Source organism: Apium graveolens, chromosome 7 (genome assembly GCF_009905375.1).
Source record: "Apium graveolens cultivar Ventura chromosome 7, ASM990537v1, whole genome shotgun sequence".
Classification (NCBI taxonomy): Eukaryota; Viridiplantae; Streptophyta; class Magnoliopsida; order Apiales; family Apiaceae; genus Apium; species Apium graveolens.
In genome coordinates, this window is record NC_133653.1 from 71876707 (window position 1) to 71894370 (window position 17664).

General features: G+C 35.6%; 1 protein-coding gene across 2 annotated transcripts; it reads right to left on the reverse strand.

Moving 5' to 3' along the window:
• Window positions 1-2933: 2933 nt before the first annotated feature.
• On the reverse strand, window positions 2934-5142 carry LOC141670889 (glucan endo-1,3-beta-glucosidase 14-like). Of its 2 annotated transcripts, none has more exons than XM_074476946.1 (3): window positions 4773-5142; window positions 3562-4679; window positions 2934-3460 (listed from the first exon to the last, which is right to left on the reverse strand). In XM_074476946.1, exons 1-3 carry the CDS (start codon window positions 4840-4842, stop codon window positions 3377-3379), a joined length of 1272 nt encoding a protein of 423 aa, XP_074333047.1. In that variant the 5' UTR covers window positions 4843-5142; the 3' UTR covers window positions 2934-3376. The 2 variants fall into 2 exon arrangements, with proteins under 2 accessions (XP_074333047.1, XP_074333048.1); XM_074476947.1 differs by having other exon boundaries at window positions 2935-3457; window positions 4773-5138.
• Between the last annotated feature and the right edge of the window lie 12522 nt (window positions 5143-17664).

Consider the following 17664-nt stretch of genomic DNA (forward strand, 5'->3'; position numbering starts at 1 on the left):
TTGTCAAATTCTATAGACATATAGGGTCTCAATATAATTGGTGTCCATTCAACATCTATCTCTTTATTGGATGTCTGATAGTAGAGTAATAGTACAACGAAAGTTGGCGTTTACTAGTTTCGTGTTATCTGATTAGAGTAATCACCATTACATGCTAAGGTTGAGAACAAAGAGGCTATTGAATAATGTAAGTATGAAGTTTGAATCCCATGTTTGTGACATATAGTAATCAATCCCTTTTAATCTCTTAGTTAATGTTTCTTAGTATAATCTCTTAGTTAATCGTAGTTATAAACAATCTCCATTTATTAATCGTCTTAGCATTGAATAATAACCATACCATTGTTGCATAAGTGCATTGATTGAAATTAACCTAAACCAGTCTCTGTGGCAACGAACTAGAAATAAATCTATATTACTTGCGATCGCCTATACTTGCGTGAATATTAGCCCGTATTGTCGTCTTAACAAGTACCCAACCCATTTAATACAGTTTGATTTTTTTTAACCCAACCATAGGTCGGGTTTTTTTAAATAATTTAATCGGCCTAAAAGAGGGTTGGGTTGAGTCGGTTTGATCGGGTTGACAACCCATGAACACCCCTAGTTGTTACTTCTATAAAGTTCCTTGCGTGAGTGCTACAGTAGTATTTTCCATCTATTTTACAATTATTTTTGAATATATTATAATAACTTGCATAGCGTTTTTCTAAAAAAAGATATGTACGTGGCTTTTCCTAAGTTCAATTTTATAGTAGTGATTTATCATCATTCATAATATTTTCATAAGTTTCTACAACATATCATATTATGATTTTTGAAATCAACTTATTATCATAATATTCTTCTAAAATTTCTGCTCCTTTGTCTTTAATTCAACTTAACATCTTAATATTCTCTTAAAATTCTTTTTTAATACCATTTCTTCTCTTTCTCCTACAATCAATTTACTACATTAGATTTTTCTAAAATTTTTCTTTTAATTTTTAGCCAAAGAAATATAACAAAGACAAGTATTTATAAATATATTTTCTCAATATTTTTTAAAATTATTATACCGATATATTATTATACTTATGTAAAATATGTAAATGAGAAGATGGGGGCGATGAGATGAAGTCTATCATATCGTTTTAATCTATTTTTGTAACTTTTTCAAAATTTTATATTATTAAATTAGAAAAAATAATAATTTATTATTGACTAATAAATAATATAAATTCTATGATCTCAGATTTGTAAATAATGAGAAAGCGATTCATTGGTGTAAATACGTTTAAAGAAAGAACAACTTTTTAAACTTTCTGATTTATTATATTTATTTATTATTCAAAATTTTAGAATGATCAAAATAAAAAAAGATAAGAAATATAAAGAAAAAAAAAGATGCTAAACATTATTTGAGAAAGCCCTAAGTGCCGTTTAGTAAAATAATTAAACCTACCCTTGCCACAGGAGGAGAATTTATAATTATGGTTATGTCGCTTAAATGCGGTTTACTTGATTCACGCTATTGCGTGAGTCTGTAGAATTTAGCCTGTGCACACCCGAAAAATAGCGGCTGCCATAAAAAAAATAAAATTTTGCTACCTTTATTCTTCTGATGTTTGGGTAGAATGTGAAACTTTCTTTTTTCTCTATATACGTTAGTTGGGCCGCTAACATGCATGTTAGCTGCTGTGAGAAAGTAAGTAACTCCAAACATGCATCCCACCAAGTTCTACATAAATATGTCCATGAGATTGGGTGTGTATGTATTATTATTAGGTTTTTTTAGGGTGCGTGTGTTAAGCCCGTAATTTCTTGAATTTAATTTATTTTAATTAATGAAATTTTTGTTTACGAAGGAGGTCGGTTATTATTAAGAAATATGAATTAATTAGAATAAACAAAAAATTTATGAGATTCCACTCTATTGAATCAGAAATTTGATTATAATTACATGCAGGGAAAATGTTAGGGACACCAAATTGGTTCCCAGCAAAATTATAAAATATCATAATGAAATGAACCCCCTATATATATATCAAAAGCACCAATTAAATTATTTCAAAATGCTACGTCACTCATAACACATCATGTAACAATTTTTTATACTATTTTTTTGCCTACGGCATTACTCTTACACGCACAATAAGTAACATTTGTGTTAGACACACTGCACATATGGCTGAGATAGCACACATACATACCCTGCAATATCTAATTCTATAGTTGAGGGGAATCAAAATCTCTCCTTTGAGAAAAGGATAGCTACCTGACTACATGCTGACGTTTTCTTTTTGTCCTGTGGGGAATAAAGATTTTTTGGCCGCACACTGTCTGGTGGTGAACCAAACAAAGTGTACGTAACCTTTTGCGCTTTCGCTACATTATCTTCAACAAATATTCATCTATTCCCGAAGTAATAGACTTTTTGAAATTATTCCAAAATTTGGTATAAAACGATTAGTAATCGGTAGGATTTGGTTGGAGGGATATTTGATATATGAGGTAAGTTAGGTTCCTGTGTATATAATTCATAAATTGTATATAATAACCAAGGAGAATATCACATGTATTTTAAATTGTATATAATATATAATTTTATATTTTTTTAAAAAAAAATTAAACGTTCAATTTTTGATCAAGAACCCTAAAATTATTAAATAAGTTAAAGAATTATATTTTATATGCACTGCATGTCACACAAACTCTTAGAGTATTGATGATAAATGTATAGACGAAGGGAAAAGGAACGTGAGAGATGGAGAGAACATGGGAAGAAAGCTGTAGATATGTTTTTTTGTGATTTGTTTACGGAAAGCGCCGTTAGTTATGGATTCCACGCCAAAAGTTGACACCTTTCCTTTGCCACCAGCTGCGACTGTGTGTGAGACCTGGCCTTGGGAATCAACTCGTTGTTAGTATTACTTTTCTTTCTATATTAACTTACAAAAACATTAGGCTGAAACGCGCAATAATTACAAAGAATTTATTAATATAATTTCGGAATCTAATCAAAGAATTGTCGAAATCCTTCAACTACATTATTATTTTTCTGCACAATGACAACTTAATTATTCATCAACTTATACATATACATTTCATCACTACTAGATTCAGCTGTCTAAATCTTGCATGTCACGGGGAGGTCGATCCGCAGTTCATCAACGATGTTTCCTTGAGTTTGAATTCTTTATAAGCTCACCGAGTTTGATCTGGTAGTTGAGATGATGGAGCACTCGCACTTGCCTAGGGGCATATGATTTTCATGTTTATCAATTAAGGAATTTTTAATGTTGGGATGGCCGAAAGATTCAAAAAGGAGCTGGCATCCCCACTTTTCTGCTGCCAAGCTACGACATCTACTAGATAATATTAATGTTTGTATAATTTATATTCTCAAAACTAAGTGAAAGGCCGACAAATATACAAACATCCAGTACACCAAGCTTTGATATCCCATCTTTGGTACCTGCTAAACCAAAAGTAACAAAAACCAAAGAATAATTATAAGAACCATTTTGATCACGAATATGCATAAACAAAGAAAAACAATAAGAACCAAATTGAATTTACCTTATGATCATAACTTGCTGAAGAGGTGAGAGAAATGGAAGCGGTTGAAGTTGGTGCTGAAGTTGATGTTGAGGTCGACGTTGAGGTTGAGGTTGAGGTTGATGTTGAGGATGTAGTACTTACAGAGCCAGACAAGCCAACATTGTAGGCCATGCTTAAATCAGGTTGATACAAACCATAGTTTCGTTCGGAAGTTGGTCCAGGCTTCATGTCTTCATTGAACAATGCAAATAAATACACTTCAAGTCTCATCCTTGGTCTTAAAGGTGTTCCTTCATTTCCATATTGTCTTCTCAACAAATTCCTTCCATAAGTGGCTGCATTGGTTGGATTTGCACCGACTTCATTTTGGTCACCTTTTGATGGCCACCCTGTTTCTGAAACCCGAACCTCTATGGCATTGAAACCTAATCGAAGCATTGCAAACAGAACTGAGTCTACCTGAGCATATAACATGTTGTCGTAGCGTAGTTTTGTGTAAGGATCAATCATTCCAGCATTAGGGTTAAATAAGACATAGTCTAAGGAAATTCCATTAGGAGCATCTTTGTATGCAAAGTAGGGATATGCATTTATCCAAAATGGGGATTTAGTTGTCGACAAGAAGTGTAGAAACTGTGTCATTATTGCAGTGAGCTCGGGTTGAAAACAACCTGCTGAAGGAGGGTAGGAACTTGCAAGAACAGCTAGAGAAGAAGGGGTTGAAACTTGAATATATTGATCAAGTCCTAGCTGAACCAGAGCTCCATGAACATTTATAATGGCTGGCACAAGTTTGGCCACAAGAGATGTATCGTCTCCAGTAAAAACCTCGTTTCCAACTGCGATTCCTGTGATTTTAGTAGCCGGAACATATGGTTTTATGTGAGTGTTTACCCACTGAAGCGCTTGTTGTGGATCCATTAAAACATCTAACATGTCATTCGCAACCGTAACACTTAATTCAACACCAGAGTGCGCAAATGCAGTTAAAATCTGAGGATTCGTGTCGTAAATTCTTGCTTTCGTGATCCTGATTGACTGTAGAAGTTGAAGAACTTTTTCGGGTTGAGGTAGATTGTTGCCAATTTGGCCATAATTGATACCAAAACATTGGACTCGTGTTAAAAAACTAAATCCTGCCAAAAACAGCATTCAAGATTCTCATTAGACAAGTAGCTCAACATTAATATTCGTATATTCACACATGCAAAATGAAAGAACTATAATACCTGAAAAAGAGAAAGCGAGGATTACGAGAATAATGTGCAACAGGGCACTTCTTTTAAAAAGAATCGCCATAATTCCAGAAAGAGATCGAGAATGATAGAAAACTCGGGAGAGAGAGATGGGAGGGAGATTTAGTAATGGTTCAAGTGGGGAGGGAGGGGGAAAGAAAATGTAGTGTTTGGAACAGATATTTATAATGTACAAGTCGTAAATATGATGTAGATAGAGCAGAGCGGTTAATTCTTTTCTTGGCTTGTTTGAATAATTGTTATTTGGGTTTAGGGGTTAAAAGATTGCCTAGCCTTTAGGGCTTAAACGACTTTGTCTTCTCTTCTCTCTCTTCTTATCTTTTTCTTATTCACATTTCTCATCTCGTGTGTTTTCTTTTGTTTGTACAGATGTCTTGCCGAAGGAGGTTAGCACCTTATCAATTTGACAAATATGCCCTTCTACGGACACTTTCTTCACACGAAAGAAAAGAGTACCATCCTATATATATTTGTAATTGTATATTGTAAATGAATTTTACGAACTAAAAACATGCATGTGACGTGCATGTTTCTTTCGTACTAATTTAAGTTTGGTTTTATGTTTTTAATTTTTAAATAACCCAGCTGTCAACTCAAGGATGCAGAGACTTACTCGTAGAGTTTGTTTCAGGATTTCTAGGATCATACTAGGAGTGGAACTGAGTAGGAGTTTTAGTTACTGATTTTTAGGACTCAATAACTCTGAGCTATCTTTTATATATTTCGGATGTAATCTTCATTTCTGTTTACAACAATATATCAATTTGTTTCTCAAAGTTTACACCTAAGTTACTGTGTATGTGTGTATATCAGCTTCGATCTCTTTAATTGGTATCAAAGCCAAGTATTCATACTATAGTACTCACAACAAACTGAGAAATGGATGCCGGAAAAGGTAAGACAGGATCGTTTGGATTAACCTACCCAATGCTGACCAGGAGTAAATACACGGTATGAGTATTGAAGATGAAGATCTTTATGCAGGCTTAAGGGGGTGTGGATTGTTGTAGGATCCAGTGATGCAAAGGCAGCGGTTGACGAGAAAACTGACAAGGTCGCTTTGGCTATGTTTAATCAAGGCATACTTGAGGATATGCCATTGTCAATCGCTGAGAAGAAAATGGCAAAAGAAAGATGGGAATCCATTCGAGTAATGTGTCAGAAAGCTGATCGTGTGAAAAGGGCCAGGGTTCAGACGCTAAAAGCGTAGTTTGAGTCACTCCGTATGGATTACAATGAAAATCTTGATGACTTTTACATGAAAATGAATGGGTTGGTGTCTACAATTCAAGCTTTAGGAGAAGGGATGGATGAAACATATGTGGTTAAAAAGCTACTTCGCTATGTTCCGCCTAAGTTTCTTTACATCGCTGCAATAATTGAGCAGTTTGGGGATTTAGAGAAAATGTCAGTTGAAGAAGCTATTGGGTCTCTTCAAGCTCACGAGGAGAGGCCGAAGGGCCAAAGCGATACTGCAGGAAGCAAGCTTCTACTGACAGAAGATGAATGGAACAAGCGTGAAAGAAATAACGACAAACTTTTACTCACTCGAGAGGACTGTATGAAGAGAACAAACAAGGAAGCCACAGATGGGCAGTCAAGTTTCAGAGGACGAGGTGGACGTGGTTACAAAGGGGCTGGACGAGATAGAAGCACTATAAGATGCTTCAACTGTAATGTGATGGGGCATTATGCTGCAGAATGTAAGAGACCACAACGAGAGAGGAATCAAAGGCCTGAGGCAAACCTGGCACAAATAAAGGACGACGAACTTGCATTGTTGTCATCAGAATTAGATGAGAGCAAAGCTAAAATGGTTCTACTGAATGAATACAACATTATTCCCAAGTTGGAGACTAGTGCAAAAGAAAGAAAAACCACACAACTGTGGTACTTGGACAACAGTGCTAGTAATCACATGAGTGGGGAAAAGTCTAAATTCTCAAAATTAGATGAATATGTAACAGGAGAGGTAAAGTTTGGTGATAGGTCAATTTTGTGTATCAAAGAAAAGGGGTCGATTTCGTTTAAGTGCAAGACCGGAGATGAAAAGGTATTTAATGATGTGTTCTTCATCCCAACCCTGTGCAACAATATTATTAGTCTTGGGAAAATGTCAGAACAGAAAAATAATGGGTTGATGAATGGGGAATTTTTATGGGTATACGACAATGATGGAAAGCTGAAAGGCATATGTCATAGCCTATTTGTTTATTCGAGATTTTAACTCAACTCAAATAAGAATGTAATAAGTAAATAGTAGATCCACAGTCAAAGAGATCTCTCCAAGTAACATCTGTCAAAGGATTCAGTATCAATGTTCATCTACAGCTTGAGAAATTACTTCACAGGAAGAAGTTCAAGAAATTGATCAAGCCTCAGTGATATAAATCAATATTGTGGATTTAATCAAGTGACAGAGATATCGTCAGGGTATCAAATATTTACAGGGATTTAATCTGAAGAAAATCAAGTTATTAAAGTCAAGACATGAAGAAACGTCACGAAAGTTAGTCACTCATGAACCAGACAGTACATCGAATGTCAACATTGATGTGCTGGAATTGATTCATAATTATCAGAAGATTTTCAAAAGAATGGTTGTTGTTCAAGAGTAGTATTAATTCTCTATTAATTAATTAAGTCGTATAATTTAATTAAGAGAATAAATTATATCTGCAAAGATTAATTTATTGATTAATTGAATTAATTGATTAATTAATTCTGAATTAATATTATAAATTTTCAGAATTGATTTTGAATTTAAATTCAATATTAATTCAGCAAGACAATCTTTTGAACTAGTATGACAATCGGTATGACAATCAATAGTCATACCGAAAGTCATGCAAGTTCATTTGATTGTCTTACCGGAAGTCTTACTAGCTGTTGGGATTGTCATGCCAGTTCATTTAACTGTCATACCGAAAGTCTTACCAACTGGTGGAATTGTCTTGCTAGCTCAATTGATTGTCTCACAGATAGTCATGCTAGTTCAATTCATTCTGTTGATTGAATATAAAAAGACAGAAGCAGAAGCTCATTCATTATAGAACAACAACCTGAAGAAAGAAAATATCAGAAGCATTTCATCTCTCTCAACTGCATTCAGAGCTTATTAATTTCTAGTCATTAATGTTAAATTCAAACCACTAGAAATCATTATCTTGTTGTTGTGTAACTATCTAGCGGATCAAAATTCCTAGAACTTAATCTCAAATTGCTTTAAGCATTTGATCTTTTTATTTCAAAAATAAAAAAAGTTCATGTCAAATTTATTTTAGATTTGGAATAATTTATTTGAGATTAATCCCTTGTAAACGATACCGTTGTTGTAGCACCTTTCAAGTTTAATAATAGTTTTATTTAACTTAAATTTTGTTTTACTTTTTTATTCCGCGTTTTATTCGATGAAACAGTATAGTTTGTATTCAACCCCCTTCTACAAACATATTGGGACCTAACAATTGGTATCAGAGCCTTCTGATTAACGAACAAATCAAGATCCTAGACTTTTGTGATTCTTCCACTCCTTGAATTTTTATTTACTCAAAAATTCATAATGACTACACAAAAAGTTGGAACCGTTAAAATTCCACTGTTCGATAAAGAAAATTATATTATGTGGAAGAAGAAGATGCTCTTGTTTTTACAAGTTGCAAATCCCAAATATCTGTACGTGTTAAAGAAGGGTCCAAAAATTCCGATGGTTATTGAACCAGAGGTTATAGAAGATGATATTGTAATTACCAAAGCTAGAACCTATGTAAAAGATCCTGAGGATTTTTCTCCTGCTGAAAAAGAAGAAGCCTCCTTGGATGCCATCCTTCAATTAATTTTCGTTGATTCCCTTGATCCCTTGATGAACAGACATGTGATGAACTGTAAAAATTCCAAAGACATCTGGGAAACTATTGAGATGATTAATGATGGCACAGAGGAAGTTCGAGAGAACAAGTTAGAGATCCTAACCTCTGAGTCTTTAAATCCAATCCAGGAGAAGGAATCACTGAAGTGTTTGAGAGGTACAATGCATTGATCAACAACCTGAACATAAATGGAAAATATTATTCAATCAGGTAGGTCAACAAAAAGTTCCTTTTAACACTGCCAACTCATCTTGAACATAGAATCACTGCCATAAGAGAAGCGAGAGATCTGAATGAGATTTCTTTGGAAAGGCTCTATGGTGTGCTAAAAACCTATGAGTTGGAGCAGATTCAGCAGAAGGAAGTCTACGAGAAAGGAAGAGTGGTCAACACATCTACTGCTCTAGTAGCTGAAGAACAACAACAACAACAACAACAATCTCAACAGTCAGAGAGAATGGTACAGTCTTCCAAGGCTGAAGAAAATGTGATAGTAGCAGAATCTGACCCTCCTACTACAAATCAATCAGGAGATGATTTTTACTCCTTGGAAGAACTGGAGCAATTGGAAGATGAGTCAATGGCCCTGATTGTCAAGAGATTCTCCAATGTCAGATTCAAGAGGAATCCCAAGTTCAAGTACAAGTCCAACTACAACAGATTCCAGAAAGGTGGATCTTCATCCTCTAACACCAGCAGTGGTGGATACAAAACAGGGATGGTTGATCAAAGCACCATTCGATGCTTTAACTGCAATGAGTTGGGACACTTTGCCACATAATGCAGGAAGCCAAAACAAGTTAGGAAGAACTCTTATGATTCTAATCAGAAGAGTAAACCTGAAAGGGCTTACCTGGCAAAGGGAAGAAGCTGGGATGATACTGAAAGTGAAGATGAAGAAGTTGGGAATCTTGCTCTTATGGCTAGTGATGCAAACACCTCATCGTCAAGAAAAGAGGTAAAATTTACTGATGCTGAATTAGTCTATCATCTAGGAGGCTCCTTAGATTGTGCTCGTCGTGATAATGAAATGTTAACTCAACAAATCAAAGACCTTGAGAAAGAGGTCAATGAATTAAGACTTGTGCACATTAATCAAGATAAATTAAAAGAACAAGTATCTTTTCTAGAGAATAGAGTTGACTGTTATAGACAACTCGAAACTATTCTCAAAGACAAGATCACCGGTCTTGAGACTAAGGTCAAAGCTTACTTTAATTCTTGCTCTAAGGCTAAAGAGTTCAACAATAAGCAAGCTATTAATCAAACATCTGGAGTAGGTTATGATTACAATGTTGCTATTGGAGAATTAGGCATAAACTCCCCTCCTCATGTTTGTGCTAAAGGTAGGGAAGTACCACATGTGCTTAAGGGTGTTGATAAACCCCTCTATAAAAAATCAATTGCTGAACCATTTGATGAGACCTCCTTTATTATTCAAGAAGAAATACGTGCTGAAGATATTGCTAATGAGAAGGTTGTTTCCAAGTCAAGTGTGTCAAAAGTTCCAGTCAAAGTTGTGAAAGCAACTAAGACTAACTCAAACACACCTGAGTTGGATAACAAAAATGCCATGCCTACCATGCATAATTTGCCTGTTGCTAATTCCTCTCATAAAGTATGTGGTGTTTCTAATTGCGTGTCTTGTGCTTTTAATTTGATGGTTGCTTATTTTAATGGTAAGCACATTTCTAGTGATAAGACTACTCCTCGTCAGCATGTGAATAATAAGAAGCATAATAGGTGTTAGGGCGAAAACACGCACTAATATTCACGCAAGTATACGCGTTCGCAAGTAATATAGAATACTTTCTAGTTCGTTCCCTCAGAGACTCAGACTAATTTATTGTCTAATTTAACTCACTCACCAATGTATGATTACTTCTCAAAGTTAAGATAATAACACTTAAAATTGTTGATTAAATATTAACTATAATTAACTACTTAATTAACCACTTAACTAACACTTCAATTTATCAATAATAAAACACTCATGAGATCACAACTTCATTATTACTTCCTTCTATAGCCATTGTTATTACCTTTAGCATGTGACAGTGATGATATTAATCGAATAACACGAAACTGATAAAAGCCAACTTTCATTGTACTAATACCATTCTACCAAGCATCCACAATTAAGATAGAAGTTGAATAGTCATCAATTATGTTGAGTTCCTATATGTCTACAGAAATTGACAACACAACGATTTAAGCACAAGTTATTCCTTTTGATTACATAGGGCAAATAAAACTGTTAGAATTACCCACTAATCATGCACAACGTACATGAACCTATGCTAGCATGGCAAGTTCTAAATCTCAAGATCCACCGTCGCTTCACAAGAAATTAACACCCTATCTTATATGTTCGCGACGCACATAAGACGAATACGCACAACCAATACTAGATATCATGCAATCATCACACACTAAAGTATTAAACAATTAACTAAAGAATTCCATAATAAATCCGTTACAACCCCATGATCACGATTAGCCCATAATAGAACTTATCGCCATCATGGGTTCATATGAAATCATGATAAACAACACAAGAAAATAATAACTAAACTAATTATATTAAAACAGAGTACGTCACAAGAGTAAATAAGTCAAAGCAAGAAAACTAGCATCCAACGTTACAACGAAACAAGAATCACAAGAAAATATGCTTCCTCTTCGCTGCAGTGTGCTAAATCGGTCTTCTTCCTTATCTCCTTCGCTTCTTGCGCAAAACACAATCTAAAACATAATCTCCTTCTTTTTTTCTATGAAAACGTCTCAAATCTACTTATATAATAGTCCCATAAAACTCAGATTACATAGAAGTTGGAAGCCAAACAGAAGTAGAAGTCTAAAATAATTCAGCTTTTTCCCCGACCCTGCGCGGCCGCTCAGCATTTCTGCGCGGGCGCGCAAGGCTGCTGCGCGGCCGCTCAGCATTGCTGCGCGGGCGCGCAGGACCCTACTGGAAAAATTCCAGGTTTGCTCCGTTTCTTCGCCGTAATCTACCCGTTCTTTTCCTCTCTCAATGGTGAACACATGCCAAGGCTTATTCTTGATGATTCCTCCTCCGAAATGCAACTAATACCCTGAAATGCATAAACACTAGAAAAACGCATCAAATACACAAAATACTTGATTTCAAGACACCAATTTAAGCCATTTTAAGACGTCCTAAGTGGTATAAAATGCCACTTATCACACCCCCAAACTTAAATCGATGCTTGTCCTCAAGCGTCACAGACTCAAAACAAATAAAAATATGCATGAATGCAATCTATATGAAAATGCAACAATCCCCCTTACTACAATTAACCAACCAAATTGTCACGTCTCAACGAATGCAGTTAGACACTAAAGATCAATAAACTCATGCAAACGGACATACAGCCAGAAACGTGGTGTGTGCAAATGCTTAACAGATATGCTTCGGAACTAGACCAATTACTATGACTAGACTATCCTCAAGGCAATCCTACGATTATACAAAGAATAAAAATTCTAGGCACAAAGTGATATACAACACTACAAGAACTCTGGAGCTTACTACGGAATCGTGCTTGTTAGGTCCTAATTTGTTTGTAGAAGGGGGGGTTGAATACAAACAGTACCAAATAATCGAATAAATGCGGAATAAAAATATGAAACAAAATTCAAGTTAAATAAAAATATTATTAAACTTGAAAGGTGTTACAACAACTGTATCGATTACAAGGTATTAATCTCAAATCAATTATCACAAATCTAGAATAAATTCGACATGAACTTTTTCTATTTTTGCAATAATTAGAATCAAATGCTAAACGCGATTTGAGATTAAGTTCTAGAGATTTTGATCCGCTAGATTGTTAAACAAGAACAAGATAAAGATTTCTAGTTGATTGGATTTAACTTTGCAATCTAGAAATTGATCTTTGAATTTCAGCAGAGAACAATGAAATATTTCTTAGGCGGCTGTTGTGTTCTTGTATTTTTCAGTGAGTGAATGTCTTCTGCTTCTTTTTCTTTTTGTATGCAATCCAACAAAATTACTTGAACTGCAATGACAATCGGTAGGACAATCTCTTTGGCTCAGCAAGACTTTCAGTAGGACTTTCAATTGTACTAGCAAGACAATCTGATTGAACTACAATGACTATCGGTATGACAATCAGTTGAACTAGCAAGACAATCTCCTTCCTAGTGTAACTTTCGGTATGACAATTGAAATGACTTGGCATGACAATCGGTATGACAATCCAGATTGTCATGCTAGTTCATTTTCAACTGTCTTGCTGATTTAAGACTGTTTTTAAACCAATTAAACTTCTGAAAATTCCTAAAATTAATTCAGAATTAATTAATCAATTAATTCAATTAATAAATAAATTATTCTTCGCAGATATAATTTATTTTCTTAATTAAATTAGATGACTTAATTAATTAATAGAGAATTAATTCTAGTCTTGAGCAGCAACCATTCTTCTGAAAAACACTGAAAATTATGAATCAATTCCACCACTTCAACGTTGACACTCGATGTACTGTCTGGTTCATGAGTGACTAACTTCTGTGACGTTTCTTCATGTGTTGACTTTGATACTCTGATTTTCTTCAGATTAAATCCTTGTAATTAATGATACTCTGACGAGATCTCTGTCACTTGATTAAATCCACGATCTTGATTTATATCACTGAGGCATGATCAACTTCTTGAACTTCTTCCAGTGAATTAACTCCTCAAGTCTGTAGATGAACCTTGTTTCTGAATCCTTTGACAGATATTACTTTGCGAGATCTCTCTGACGGTCGATCTACTATTTACTTATTACATTATTATTTGAGTTGAGTTGAATCCTCGAATATACAAATAGGCTATGACATATGACTTACAATCTCCCCCTATTTGTTTGTTAGACAATAACACACAAATACCTAGAGGATAACTCAACTAACAAATAAGAAAAAGATATAAACAGAAATGCAAAGTAAATAGTAGAAAAGTTCTGGACTAGATTTAACATTTTCCAGATTCCAAGTAGATGTTCCTCTAGACTGAACATATCTTCAAGTAGTTCCATCTTCACATGTACAACCACATTTCCTGTTGAGAAGCCCATATCTCTTGCTTCTCCCCCTATGAGAATCAACTGATTAAAGAAGATCACCTTCGTTTTACCACCTCTCCCGTACAATAGGATCCGCAGATAAAAACCAATGGTACTCCCCTAACAGCTTCTTCCCTTACTAGGAAATCACCTTGTGTTTACCACCTCTCCCGTACAATAGGATCCGTAGTTACAAACAACAATGGTGTGGTGTAGTGTACATTTTTAGGATCTTTTTCTTCCTCCCTGCTATTTCTCACCCTTAGTTGAGGAATCCTCCAAACTATTTCTTAAGCTTTTATCTCCCCCTTAAAGAAGGAATGTATGCCGTCGTCTGAAGGAGTTCTCATATTTCACTTGGTTGGAAAAGAAATAACAAGTAGTTTCTCTTTCTACCTCACTGTGAGTGTGTGATTCTGTTTAGTGTACCTCACATGTGTTTCACTCTTCTCTCCACTCGTGTTTACACTCATTCTCACAAGTGTATCACTCTTCTCTCATAGCTCCATAATCCAGCTGTACCTGCAAGGAAAATCACCTTAGCCATCCTTAAGGAGGTCACAGGTGGTGCAATGGGAGTTCACAAATCCCCATCCTTGTTAAACTCGTCAGATGAATCTGAGTCATAATCTACAAGTTGTTAGTTTCCCTTTTAGGGTTCCAGATTTGAATTCTGGGAAGGTAAACAATGATCCAAAGAATTTAGCATAAAGATCAAGGTTCCCTTCTAATGTCTGTGAAGACATTTCCTTGTGACTCATCAGGTAATATCTGAATCATTGTCAACAAGTTGCCGATCTGCACCTATGTCAGATCCACTATCCGCAGATGCATCCAGGGGATTTAAGCCTGGGGAGGTAGACACTGACCACTGACATATGGCTTTTGGATCAGTATCCTCTCCTAACACCTGTAAAGGCAATTGGTCCATTAACGGACCTTGAACAATCGAATCTGACCTTAAAATGGTCGAAACTCTTGTTTCCGTCAACTCATCCTTTGTGTGTGTAACCTTTCCTTGTGCATCAAGAATTGTTTATGTTTGAAGTGGTGACACTACATCGGATACCCTGGCCGACAGGCAAATTTTAATAGACGCACCCTTTTGAGAGAATGAATCTAGTAACTGTTTATGTGCCTTTTCAGCCATTACATCTTTTTGAGAAGATGTATGGGAGCTAGCAGTTGTCTCGGTTTAAATACTACTCATCTATGTAGGAGACAGAGCTACTGGGTTGACTTCAGAACCTTCCTTATGTGGTGCACTTAAGGCACTATCTCCCTCACGCTCATTCATACTACATTTAGTGGTAAGAGAGTGTTGGTTGGTTCTGTTTTTGTGTTTGTCTTTACAGTCTGGGATAGACGTTGTGGGTTTTCAACCTCATGACTGTCAATGAAAGAAAGTCATTGGAGACTGAACCTGTAACACAGAACATATGGTAATAGAGAGAAAATGATTTACACTAGTGATTTCAAAAGATTTTACATGAAATAAGAAACCACTAATGTAGAAAGAAGTTTAATTTTGTTTTTCAATATGAATGAGTTTTTGGATAAAACATTGATCACTTAGGGTAAAGTCTAAGTAATTCTCATTCATGTCAAAAGCTTACAAATATCTGCAATATAATGTTAACAACATATCATTGACCGATACTTGTCAAGTACTTTAGATACTAATTGTTATGTTGCATAATCAATATACCACTGCACATATAAAACAATATGATTGTGCTTAGTGATAAGATAGTTATTAATATGACGACTCTACTTATTCATATAAAATTATAACTTCTGTTAGAGTGCCATACCATGTCCTTGACGATTGCTTGAGCAGTATACTAGTTCATACCAACCTGAAGTGAGATTGTGAAGAAGAGATTGCATAGTCCAATAGATCTGCAGCTGCAAAGTCCATGAACTGTGGTGCACTGACTTTCTCTTTTAACTCACCAATCAGGAGTACACTTGTACACATCTTACTAGAGTACAATTCCAAGTGTAATGTGTAGCAGGTGCCTGATATGTCGTAATATTCTCAAGTCTCGTCACTGGTGCTATAAGTTAGATACTGCTTCCTGATAATAACCTAGCACAATATACAAAATTACAATGATAACATTCCCAGCTTGCAAACAGCCATATCCCTCGGATACACCTTTGCTGTTATCTCCAAAGGTAACCAGGGGGCCAGCTTTCTCAATCATCATTTGATAGCAGGGCTCTATCTCCGGTCATATGTCTTGATGATCCACTGTCAAGAATCCACACTACCGGTTACACCTGTTTAATGCCCTGCACTTCAAATGGATTAGACCTTCTTCGGAACCCAAACTTGGTTGGGCCCGGCATACTTGTAGAATTGTCCTTTGTCAGGCAAAACAACATTTTTAATTTTAACGATCTCAACATCCTCAATGACTGAACATTTGACCTTGTAAACAGCCTTAACAAATTTCTGTTTAAGCTTAGGCACAAATGTCTCCTTTCTAGCCTTAGAAGGACTAGCAGTCTTAGACCTATCATGCTTCTTGTTATTCACATGCTGACGAGTAGTACTCTTATCATTAGACACATGCTTACCATTAAAATAAGCATACATCATATTAAAAGCACAAGACATACAATTAGCAACACTACATGCTTTATGAGAGTGATTAACAGCAGGTAATTTATGCATGGTAGACATGGAATTATTGTTATCCAACTCATGTGTGTCTGAGTTAGTCTCAGTTGCTTTCACAACTTTGACTGGAACTTTCGACTCACTTGACTTGGAAACAATCTTCTCATTAGCATGATCTTCAGCACGTATTTCTTCATGAATAACAGAAGAGGTCGCATCAAATGGTTCAACAATTGATGCTTTATAGAGGGGTTCATCAACACCCTTAAGCACATGTGGTACTTCCCTCCCTTTAGCACAGACATGAGGAGGGGAGTTTATGCCTAATTCTCCAATAGCAACATTGTAATCATAACCTATTCCAGATGTTTGATTAACAGCTTGCTTACTGTAGAACTCTTTAGCCTTCGAACAAGAATTGAAGTAGGCTCTAACCTTAGTCTCAAGACCGGTGATCTTGTCTTTGAGAATAGTTTCGAGTTTTCTATAACAGTCAACTCTATTCTCTAGAAAAGATACCTGTTCTTTTAATTTGTCTTGATTAATGTGCACAAGTCTTAATTCATTGACCTCTTTCTCAAGGTCTGTGATCTGTAAACTTAACAGTTCATTATCACGACGTGCACAATCTAAGTTACCTCTTAGATGATAAACCATTTCAGCATCAGAAAGTTTTACCTCTATTCTTGACGATGAAGCTTTTCCATCAATAGCCATAAGAGCAAGATTTCCTCCATCTTCATCTTCACTATCAGTATCATCCCAGCTTCTTCCCTTTGCCAGATAAGCCCTTTCAGAGTTCTTTCTTACTTGCTTTGGCTTCCTACATTCTGTGGCAAAGTGTCCCAACTCATTGCAGTTATAGCATCTAATGGTGCTTCGATCAACCATCCATGTTTTGTACCCACCACTGCTGGTGTTAGAGGATGAAGATCCACCTTTCTGGAATTTGTTGTAGTTGGACTTGTACTTAAGCTTGGGATTCCTCCTGAATCTGACATTAGAGAATCTCTTGACAATTTGGGCCATTGATTCATCTTCCAATTGCTCCAGCTCTTCCAAGGAATAAAAATCATCACTTGATTGATTTGTAGTAGGAGGATCATATTCTGCTACTAACTCATTTTCCTCACCCTTGGAAAACTGTACCATTCTTTCCAACTGTTGAGATTGTTGTTGTTGTTGACCTTCAGCTACAAGTGCAGTAGATGTGCTGACCATTCTATCCTTCCCGTAGACTTCCTTCTGTTGAATCTGCTCCAACTCATAAGTTT